Source organism: Lithobates pipiens, unplaced genomic scaffold, assembly GCF_037356315.1.
Source record: "Lithobates pipiens isolate NorthernLeopardFrog02 unplaced genomic scaffold, aLitPip1_a1.2 Scaffold_16, whole genome shotgun sequence".
Taxonomy (NCBI): Eukaryota; Metazoa; Chordata; class Amphibia; order Anura; family Ranidae; genus Lithobates; species Lithobates pipiens.
In genome coordinates, this window is record NW_027507748.1 from 82,607,674 (window position 1) to 82,619,517 (window position 11,844).

Sequence of the window (11,844 nt, forward strand, 5' to 3'; positions counted from 1 at the left end):
TGGAAGATGGATGGAGGCAAATACAGGGCAATCTTAGAAGAAAACCTGTTAGTCTGCAAAATACTTGAGACTGGGGCGGAGGTTCACCTTCCAGCAGGACAACGACCCTAAACATACAAGCCAGAGCTACAATGGAATGGTTTAGATCAAAGCATACTCATGTGTTTGAATGGCCCAGTCAAAGCCCAGACCTAAATCGGATTGAGAATCTGTGGCAAGACATGAAAATTGCTGTTCACAGATGCTCTCCATCCAATCTGATAGAGCTTGAGCTATTTTGCAGAGCTGGTAGAGACATCCCCAAAAAGACTTGTAGCTGTAATTGGTTCTACAAAAAGTATTGACTTAGGGGAGCTGAATGCAAAACGCACACCAACCTTTTTACATATTGGTAAAAAAAAAAAAAAATAATAATAATTTTTATTGAGAACCATTTATCATTTTCCTTCCACTTCACAATTATGTGCCACTTTGTGTTGGTCTATCACATAAAATCCCAGTAAAATACATTTATGTTTTTGGTTGTAACATGACAAAATGTGTAAAATTTCAAGAGGTATGAATACTTTTTCAATGCATTGTATATCTCAATCACTAAATCCGCAGCACAATTTATGGACCAAGGCCTCTGCAATATGCCAACCGAAAGTACTTTGAAAACAAAATCTGCACATATGAAAATACAGAAAAGAAAACAGATGCAGCGGCAGAGGAAAATGTCCGATTGCCAGTAACATCTCCATACCACATGGGTTTACTGCCATCATTCTGGAAAGGTTTCAAGCTTCAGAATGTTAAATAGCTGCACTCATATACAGTCCAAATAATGGACACAGAACGTGCATGCCCATTTCTCCCCATAAACGTGCAATGGTCAATGCTAAAAATAATTGCTCACAAATTACAGATGTGTGTAACTGACTATACAAATAAAATAGACAATACGCTAGTATACGTAAATATCAAATAAACGTCTTACAAAAACCCAATCTGTATTAAAGCGATCGTCCCCCAGTCCCTGTGTATAATTTGTTATAACATAAAGCTATAATCCAATATTGTTAAGCAGAACAACCGCCAATATAGCTGACATGCAACAGCCTCAATCTGCAAAGCCGCAACAGTACTTTACTGGTATTCCTCATTCTATTTACTGAAATCCACCATCTCTCAATCTGAATTTTATCTCCCGATTCTTTATTTTCCCATCAACCAGAATGGCTGAGTTTCCTGTTAACACTTGCCATCCCAACCATTTCTGACACTTCGCTCCTACATGTAAAAATCTACTTTGTCGTTTTTTGATGTTTTCGTGAAAATTCAACATTAAAAAAAAAAAATAAATAAATAAATACTTTGCTAGAAAATTACTTAGAACCCCCAAACATACGTAGTTTTTTTTTTTTTTTAGAAGAGACCCTATAGAATAAAATGGCGGGCGTTGCAATTTTTTTCGGTCACATGGTATTCACGCAGTGTTTTTTTTTAAACACAAAAGGGGCAGAACTGGAAGTGACAAACTACACAATGCTCATGTATTCCAGGGTTACAGAGAGCGGGGAACGATGTCAGTTCCTCTCTGGCTCTGTGCAAGGCAGCAATCATCGCTCACAGCCTCCATGATGGGACCGGAGAGCCCGGGAGAGGTGGCAGTTGTGGCGGGAGGGAGGTGGGACCCCCTTCCACACCCACAGAAGTGATCGAGTGGCTATTTAGCCACTTAGATCACTTCTGCCTTGTACAGAATCACCGGCTGAAAAGATTGATATCAGAATGATGCCTGTAGGTGCAGGCATCAACCCGGTATAACCGCTGAAACCAGAGGATGTCAATGTACGCCCAGCCAACCAGAAGGCTAAGTTCACCTTTTGTAAAACAAAACAAAAATGAATAATAATAATAATAATAACAACAACAACAACAACATTTCATACATTCACTTTTTTTTTTACTTGCAAAAAGGTGTGCATTTTAATTTTTTTTATAATTGCATCCTGTAAAGCATAGCACCCCTGATTGCTGATGTAATGCTTGGATCCTGCAGACTTTCGGTACACCTCAGATATGGACAGGCAATTACTGAATGGCAGGAAGAATCGAACTATGGGGGGCAACACCCTCGCAGTTCATTGAAAACTACCAGCTATACGCTGCAAAGGCTGATGGTATTTGTCTATTCATTCACAGATACGGCTGTGTGAGCAGAACCCTGCAGGGTTGCGCTGTTTTCAAATTGTGACAGCAGGTGCAGGGAGAAGGTTCCCTGTCACAGAGAGGGGAGCATTGGCAGTGGATGGATAGGAGCAAATTACATGATATTACCACCCTAGACACGGGTATAACACGCTCCTAACTCCTCATGTACACTGGATGTTAAAAAACACACCAGTAGCATTAGCTGTAGAATGAGTTTCAGCATTTTTAAGCAAAACTATACTGCCACAAAAGCTCATGGCTCAAAAACACTGATAAAAGCCAAATTGAGTTAAGCCCCATACACACTATCAGATTTTCTGCAGATCTTTTCCTTCAGGTTTACCAAAACCATGTAGTGCAAGGGCCTGCCCGATTGCATACAAATTTAAACTCCTAAGGTTTGACCTCATATTATATGGTTTTGGTAAATCTGAAGAAAAAAAAAAAAAAAAAAAAAAAAAATCAGCAGAAAACCTGATAGCGTGTATGGGGCTTAAGAGTGTTTTTACAGCTGAAAACCCACTAGTTCTGTGGGGGGGGGGGGGGGGGGGGGGCTGAAGCCAAAAACAGCAGCTGTAAAAACGTCCAGTGTGCACAAGACCTAAAAGATGAATTATGCTTTAAAAAGGGGTTCATTCACACCATCAGCGCTGCAATGTGCTGCTTGGTGTGCACAGAAAAAAAAAAAAAAAAAAAATAGGACATGTAGTATTTTTGGGAAAAGCGACAAAAAAAAAAAAAAAAAAAAAAAAAAGTCACGACAACCTCACTGCAACACATATAATTCCCCAATCACATCTGAATGTTGCTCAATTCCTGAAGTGTAGCAAAGCTCAAACTGAAAAATCCCATTATTCGCAAGACACATCACATCATAGCAAATGCATGTTAAAATATGACTTGCTATGCTGCAAACAAACCCTAAAGCAGAGCTGATATGAAGATGTGAGGTCCACTTATATTGCAGCTCCCAAGCCCTCAAATAAAAAACAACAAAAAAAACAAACAATGCTTACCTAACACCTTAGATGAAAGGCGTAACTACAGCTCATGGTACAGGGCCATTCACAGCGGCCCTTTACCATGTGATCAGCTGATCGCATGTGAACAGACTTGCCGGTTATCGGCAATTCTTTTCTCCCATGCTGTGTCTGTGTGAGGAAAGGAGAACTGGTAAACAACAAGACTATCAGTACATTGTTTACACTGATAAACAGGGCACTGATCATTAGTGCCAACTATCAGTGCTACCTAATCAGGAATTTTGAGCGGAGAGCACCTCTCTCATACAGTCCAGAGCCTGAACTGACAGTTCCTCCTACAGATGGGAGAGCCGCTGCTCATTCTCCTCCTGTGTGCACCATAGGAAGTGTGAAGCCCACCAACTGAATTCAGCTGCTTAGCTTCCTACTTCCTGTGGTGCACACAGGAGGAGAGGGGTGGGAGGAGAAGGAGCAGATCGGCTCTCTCCTCTCCCATTAATGGGAGGGAGGGGGACTGTCAGTGAAGGCTCTGGGCTGTATGAGAGTGGCACTCAGCTCACAGTTCCACGGCCAGCAACCCCGCTGGTTAAGTATATTGTGGATAGTGGCAAGCATGCCGCAGATAGTAGTTTAAAAAGTTCTGTATACAATTGTATTCTAATTTTGTATATATTGCACACTGCCCTCACAGCACTAATGTTTTCAGTACATGTTTACATTCTTTCAAGTCCTGATTAGAATTAGCCTGGCTATGTTATGCCCCTTGTTACCATAAACGTACAATTATAATATTAATGTGATACCCAGGTAATCATGTATATAAAAACCTTCAATTGCATCATAATAAAGCAGAACAGTTAAGTGGAAAGATGTCGAGTGTATATTTGGTGTCTGTTTCCTACTGCAGTAGTTATTCAACATGAGGATAGGAGTTGCTTATCTATAAATTTCCATGTCAGTGGCAAGCATGTCCCGGCTGACGGATGGCGGCAAGCATGTCCCGGCTGACGGATGGCGGCAAGCATGTCCCGGCTGACGGATGGCGGCAAGCATGTCCCGGCTGACGGATGGCGGCAAGCATGTCCCGGCTGACGGATAGTGGTGACTGGGATCTCAGGTGTTCAGAGCACCTCGTACAGCTGAATGACAGGCAGCAAGAAGCCGGGGCTGTCCACGGCTGTTTCTCTGCACATAGCCCCCACATCCAGTGGCTACAGACATTTGTCCCTCTGAATTAGCAGACGCAGGCTTAGGCCTCATTCCCTTGGAGTGTATGAATCCGTACACCATGTGAGATGAGGGCCGGGTTTACTCCATGTATCATTGTACATCCAGTCACTATGCTGTCAAATGATGGCGGCCTCCCCCGATGTGCATGGCCCGGACGCACCTTACAGTGGCCACCACTGATTGAAACACCTGAGATCCCGGTTGCAGGTATCTGAAGTCTATCTGCTACACTGGAGCTGGTGTAGGATGTGAATGAGGCCTAAGGCATGCAAAGATGCATGAATGGGCCCTCAGAACCATTGCATGTATCAGTGTGTAGAAATGTCCTATGGTGGTGTGGATGTCAGTGGTGGGGGAGGCCTATGGTGGTCTGATATCTGCGCTCTCTGTTTGGGTTCCAGGCCTTTGCTGGTCATGCCGTTTCTGTGTACAGGGCAGTCACAGGCTGAGGGGGGAATAGGATCTCCTCCTCCTCCAGGATTAGGCTCCCAGGCCACAATCTGTAGTACACTCCCCTCTGCCAGGAATGCTGGGTGCCCCCCGCCTGCACTGACCCCTTCTAGGGGACCCATCCCGGCTACAAGGGCCACATTCCCAGGAAGGAGCACTGTGTGTATACAGGGAAGGCCTGGGGGAGGATGGGGAGGACTAGGGATCCCTAGGATGGAAATACACAGCTGGGGGGAGGAAGTGGAGGAGCTGCATGTCATCACATCCATAGCAGGCCTAGTGACACCGGGGCCAGGGTGACAAGGGAGGGGGGGGGGGGGGGTGGGTGTGCAGGGGGCCCGGCTGGCAGTGTTGGGGCGCTGTCTGCAGAGATGGGCATTGCCCGGGGTACTCGGTGGTCGCACTGTCCGGCGTGCCAGAGTGGGGTGTCGCTCGGCTCACACCTACCTTCTGGGAGTTCTGCTGCAGGACATTCTGCTCCACGGTCATGGCCCAGCTCCTCCTCCCCTCCCGCCGGGGCTCACACTGCACACTACGCGGGGCTCAGGCCTGCCGGACCGGGACATGAGCCTGGGAGAGCCCGGCTACCGCCCGATGTTCTGCCTCTCCGCCGCCTCCTCCCAGCACCGACACCGCCCGAGTCTCCCCAGCGGCCGCACACAGATCACCACTCCCACCGCTCACATGGAGAGGGGCGGCCGCTGTGCTCCGCACTCCTCCCCCTTACTCTGTATCTGCACCGATCACCTAACTGTACCGAGCTCTGCACACCGATCACCTTTTTGTACCGAGCACTGCACACCGATCACCCATCTGTACTGAGCCCTGCACACCATCACCACCTATCTGTACCGAGCCCTGCACACCGATCACCCATCTGTACGGAGCCCTGCACACCGATCACCTTTCTGTACCAAGCCCTGCACACCGATCACCCATCTGTACCGAGCTCTGTACACCGATCACCTATCTGTACGGAGCCCTGCACACCGATCACCTTTCTGTACCAAGCCCTGCACACCGATCACCCATGTGTACCGAGCTCTGTACACCGATCACCTTTCTGTACCGAGCTCTGCACACCGATCACCTTTCTGTACCGAGCCCTGCACACCAGATCATTCATCTGTAAAGAGCTCTGCACACCGATCACCCATCTGTACCGAGCTCTGTACACCGATCACCTTTCTGTACCGAGCTCTGCACACCGATCACCTTTCTGTACCGAGCCCTGCACACCAGATCATTCATCTGTAAAGAGCTCTGCACACCGATCACCCATCTGTAAAGAGCTCTGCACACCGATCACCCATCTGTAAAGAGCTCTGCACACCGATCACCCATCTGTAAAGAGCTCTGCACACCGATCACCCATCTGTAAAGAGCTCTGCACACCGATCACCCATCTGTAAAGAGCTCTGCACAGGATCACCCATCTGTAAAGAGCTCTGAACACCGATCACCCATCTGTACCGAGCCCTGCACACCAATCCCCCATCTGTACCGAGCCCTGCACACCGATCATCACCCATCTATACCGAGCCCTGCACACCGATCACCCATCTGTACCAAGTCCTGCACAACGATCACCACCCTTCTGTACCGAGCCCTGCACACCGATCACCACCCATCTGTACTGAGCCCTGCACACCGATCACCACCCATCTGTACTGAGCCCTGCACACCGATCACCACCCATCTGTACTGAGCCCTGCACACCGATCACCACCCATCTGTACTGAGCCCTGCACACCTATCACCACCCATCTGTACTGAGCCCTGCACACCTATCATCCATCTGTACCGAGCCCTGCACACCAATCACCACCCATCTGTACCGAGCCCTGCACACCGATCACCACCCATCTGTACCGAGCCCTGCACACCGATCACCACCCATCTGTCCCGAGCCCTGCACACCGATCACCACCCATCTGTACCGAGCCCTGCACACGATCACCCATCTGTGTCTGCACCAAGCCCTGCACACCAAACACCCATCTGTGTTTGTACTGAGCCCAGCAACCCGAACCCTGCACGCCAATCACCCATCTGTGTCTGCACCGAGCCCTGCACACTGATCACCGCACACCGAGCTCTGCATACAGATCACCAGGGCAGGACTTAGAGTGGTGGGGGCCCCTGGGCTTGAGTCACTTTCGGGTCCTACCTTCTATACATTACCATATTTATTGGCGTATAACATGCGCCAGCATATAACACGCACCCCAAGTTTAGGAGGGAATTTTAAGGAAAAAAACGTACAGTGGTGTGAAAAAGTGTTTGCCCCCTTCCTCATTTCCTGTTCCTTTGCATGTTTGTCACACTTAAGTGTTTCGGAACATCAAACCAATTTAAACAATAGTCAAGGACAACACAAGTAAACACAAAATGCAATTTGTAAATGAAGGTGTTTATTATTAAAGGTGAAAAAAAATCCAAACCATCATGGCCATGTGTGAAAAAGTGATTGCCCCCCTTGTTAAAACATACTATAACTGTGGTTGTCCACACCTGAGTTCAATTTCTCTAGCCACACCCAGGCCTGATTATTGCCACACCTGTTCACAATCAAGGCATCACTTAAATAGGAGCTGCTTGACACAGTAAGGTCCACCAGAAGATCCTTAAAAGCTACACATCATGCCGAGACCCAAAGAAATTCAGGAACAATTGAGAAAGAAAGTAATTGAGATCTATCAGTCTGGAAAGGGTTATAAAGCCATTTCCAAAGCTTTGGGAATCCAGCGAACCACAGTGAGAGCCATTATCCACAAATGGCAAAGACATGGAACAGTGGTGAACCTTCCCAGGAGTGGCCGGCCGCCCAAAATTACCCCAAGAGCGCAGCAACGACTCATCCAAGAGGTCACAAAAGACCCCACAACAACGTCCAAGGAACTGCAGGCCTCACTTGCCTCAGTTAAGGTCAGCGTTCATGCCTCCACCATCAGGAAAAGACTGGGCAAAAATGGCCTGCATGGCAGAGTTCCAAGGAGAAAACCACTGCTGAGCAAAAAGAACATCAAAGCTCGTCTCAATTTCTCCACAACACATCTTGATGAGCCCCAAGACTTTTGGGACAACATTCTGTGGACCGATGAGACAAAAGTGGAACTCTTTGGAAGGTGTGTGTCCAAATATATCTGGCGTAGAAGGAACACTGCATTTCAGAAAAGAACATTATACCAACAGTAAAATATGGTGGTGGTAGTGTGATGGTCTGGGGCTGTTTTGCTGCTTCAGGACCTGGAAGACTTGCCGTGATAAAAGGAACTATGAATTCTGCTGTCTACCAAGAGATCCTGAAGGAGAATGTCCGACCATCTGTTCGTGTACTCAAGATGAAACGAACTTGGGTTCTGCAGCAGGACAATGATCCTAAACACACCAGCAAGTCCACCACCGAATGGCTGAAGAAAAACAAAATGAAGACTTTGGAGTGGCCTAGCCAAAGTCCTGACCTGAATCCTATTGAGATGTTGTGGTATGACCTTAAAAAGGCCATTCATGCTCGAAAACCCTCTAATGTAACTGAATTAGGACAATTCTGCAAAGATGAGTGGGCCAAAATTCCTCCAGGACGCTGTAAAAGCCTCATTGCACGTTATCGCAAACGCTTGGTTGCAGTTGTTGCTGCTAAGGGTGGCCCAACCAGTTATTAGGTTTAGGGGGCAATCACTTTTTCACACAGGGCCATGATGGTTTGGATTTTTTTTCACCTTTAATAATAAACACCTTCATTTACAAATTGCATTTTGTGTTTACTTGTGTTGTCCTTGACTATTGTTTAAATTGGTTTGATGTTCCGAAACACTTAAGTGTGACAAACATGCAAAGGAACAGGAAATGAGGAAGGGGGCAAACACTTTTTCACACCACTGTACATTTAAACGCCCATCAATGCAGCCTTATCAGTGTCCATCTGCAGCCTTGTCCAGTGTCATTTTAGGCCTTGTCATTGCAGTCTTGAAGTTAAAAAATGATGCCGCCGAGATACAGAGTCCTCTCGGGTCCTCTCCCAGTCCCGAGTGGAGAGTAGCCGAGTGTACTCGGCTCACAATCACACGCAGTCCCTGTGTTATGTCCATAATAGGGCGGGACTGGGCATGACTGCGAGCCGAGCCAAGTACACTCGGCTATGTATCTTGACGGGGCCCCCATTTGGGTGGGGCCCATGGGCTTGAGCCCAGTCAAGCCTAATGGTAAGTCCTGCCCTGGAAAGAGCTCAATGGTGGCGGGCCAGGCTCATCATCCCTCCGTGTCTCTCACCCAGCAGATAAAAGATGGCAGGAGGGAGAGGGGGAGAAACCTGGGTGAGAGACACGGAGGGCATTGTTCTCCACCGATCCTCCTGCTGTCTGGGCCCCTCTGTGTGCTAGGTGGTGATGGGCCGAACAGACCCCTGTTCGGTACGCACCAGAACTTCTGAACACCACGAAAGTTCGGACCCGAATAACAAACCCCATTAAAGTCAATGGGACCCGAACGTTAAAAATCAAAAATTTCCATTTTGAAGGCTTATACACTTATCTGTGTCTGCACCGAGCCCTGCACACGATCACTTATCTGTGTCTGCACCGAGCCCTGCACACCGATTACGACCCTTCACACGATCACTGAGCCCTGCACACCGATCATCAACCATCTGTGTCTGCGCTGAGCCCTGCACACTGATGGTACTTCTGTACCAGACCAATACACTGCATTTGCGACCTGTGTTGGAGTGTGGTTAGCATTGCGTCGACACCCACTGCAGATTGCAAGTGCTGTGCACTTTGCACACGGTCCGAGAAACATGGGTTTCCCGCACAGCATTCTAGTGTGAAGGGGGCCTTAGTGTGCCTTCATTGAAGAACAATCTAGTGAAATGTTACAATTTATTCCATTCCTGAGCTCTGGGCAGAACATTTCCACACGGATACATTGTATACTTTTACCTTACTGGCCAGTATAGAGTTCCCCTCATTGTTATTTTGTACATTCCTTCAATATTGACTGACTGTACCATGAGATAAATAACAAAAGTGTGTTTTTCAGTGAATTTAATTTAATGATTTACTTAATTTTATTTGCCGCATTTACTTTACATTTTTAACACATTTGCAGTATTTACCTCAAATTTGATATTTTACTTTTGACGAATTGGCACTTTTAATAGTGCATAAGACATTTCCAAAGAAACACAAATATCACACACAGTAATCAATAGTGAATTGACTTCACATGTTCCTGTTGTAGATTTTTTATTACTTCCTGTCTGGTAAAATGGTTGTCAGCAGGACAGGAAGTGAGAGCACCGCACAGTAAAAACTTGACACGAGTTTTAATCCTCCTCCATCCAATCCAAAATTAGAATATACACTTTAAAAAAGGAATTTTAGTAGTTTCTGAAATAATAAAAAGTCAACAGCTACAAATACTGTATTTTTATTTTATTATTGTAATTAAAACACACACACACACACACACAAACACACAGTGAATAACACATTTATATGTTTCAGTTACATTCTTGCATTGTTTCATTTGATTTGTGTTCCCCGTATCCCCTGCCCCTAAAGAAAATTAATAAATAAATAAATAAAATGTAAATGACCCTAATCAATCCCCCTCTCTCTCCCCCCATCCCCCTCATGTCCCACCTTTTTTTTTGTCCTGTTAGGCATCCAACATAGTCATATATCCAAGAGATTTTTTAAACTTCAACCATTTCCCCCATATAGTGCGATATACATCTAATGAGTCATCTGCTGTATGTATGGTTTCCTCTACAGATCTCAACCAATCTACCATTGCTGCCCACTCTTTCATGTTCGGGGCTTCTTGGGCTCTCCATAATCTCGGGATAAGAACTTTACCTGCATTTCATAGGTGTGGGAATAAGGTATTCCTATAGTGAGTGACCGTTTCTCTCCTGACATTTCCATAGGTCCATCTCGATACGTTCTCCTGTTATTTGATAAATCGCTCCTATAATTCCATCCCAGTAAGGCTGTATCTTTACGCATTCCTACCATAGGTGCACAAAGGTCCCTGGAGCGTCAAAACCCCTCCAACATGTTGGGGGGGGGGGCATCCGCTCCGATCCTATGCGCCCTCTGTGGGGTCACATACCATCTTGCCAATAGTTTATAGCACATATCCATTGTCTTAACGTCCCTTGAGGAAAAACATTGTAAGATCTTCCTCCTGTGTTCCTCATCTCTGAGGGTTCCTATTTCCTCCTCCCATTTTCCCATATAAGTTGAGTATTCGGGCTCTTTTTCTTTTACAAGTATTTTATATATCTTAAATATCCTTTGATTTAAACACAAAGAGTAAAAACTCACCAGTCCTGGAGGCCAGTGCTACCAGTCTTTGCAGGTCTTCGGGTCCCCAGCACCACCATGTTGGATGTGGGAAGCTGGCTGTGACTTCCTGGTGTTTCATAGCCAGCTCCCTCATGCTCCTTTGTGAGACTCTCTGCACTTTTTAGAATGGTCCTGCCGTCTCCTGAGGTGTGCGATGTGTCCCTGGAGGTTGCGAAGGTGTGTATGTATGTGTGTGTGTGTGTGTGTGTGTGTGTGTGTGTGTGGGGGGGGGGGGGGGGGGGACTTCCTCTCTGCTCGCCTAGGTGAGAAAAGCAGGAGTGGGAGTGAGGACCTGCCAGAAATAGCTACCCACTTTCAGAAAAAAAAATGCTCAATGAGAAATGAAGGGGGAAGGAGGAGGATGAGCGGAACTTCCCATTTTAGGTGAAGTTCCGCTTTAACCTTCGCCGACCGCTCACGGTAAATATACTGCGAGAGGGCGGCAGGTGCAGGCTTGGCATTATACTGTACATGTATGTTGTTGGCTTGTTTCTGGGTTTGGGGCACACACGTGCGGACCTCCTGCCGACCGTGCTGTGATTGGACACATGATGAGTTTGGCAGCAGATTTCAGCTTATGATTTCGGATGAAACCGATGGATTGGCTGTGTCCAGTCACACAGAAACACACA

At 46.6% G+C, this 11,844-nt stretch overlaps 1 protein-coding gene across 3 annotated transcripts in view; it reads right to left on the reverse strand.

Moving 5' to 3' along the window:
• The window catches only part of USP25 (ubiquitin specific peptidase 25), a 156,530-nt gene extending 150,996 nt beyond the window's left edge, over positions 1 to 5,534 (reverse strand). For 2 of the 3 annotated variants that reach the window (XM_077480062.1, XM_077480061.1), the window contains exon 1: positions 5,307 to 5,533. In XM_077480062.1, the coding sequence (XP_077336188.1) occupies positions 5,307 to 5,348 (42 nt within the window). In that variant the 5' untranslated portion in view covers positions 5,349 to 5,533. Of the gene's footprint in view, positions 1 to 5,306 lie in introns of all 3 variants that reach the window. The other variant, XM_077480060.1, reaches the window with a different exon arrangement.
• Positions 5,535 to 11,844: the final 6,310 nt, after the last annotated feature.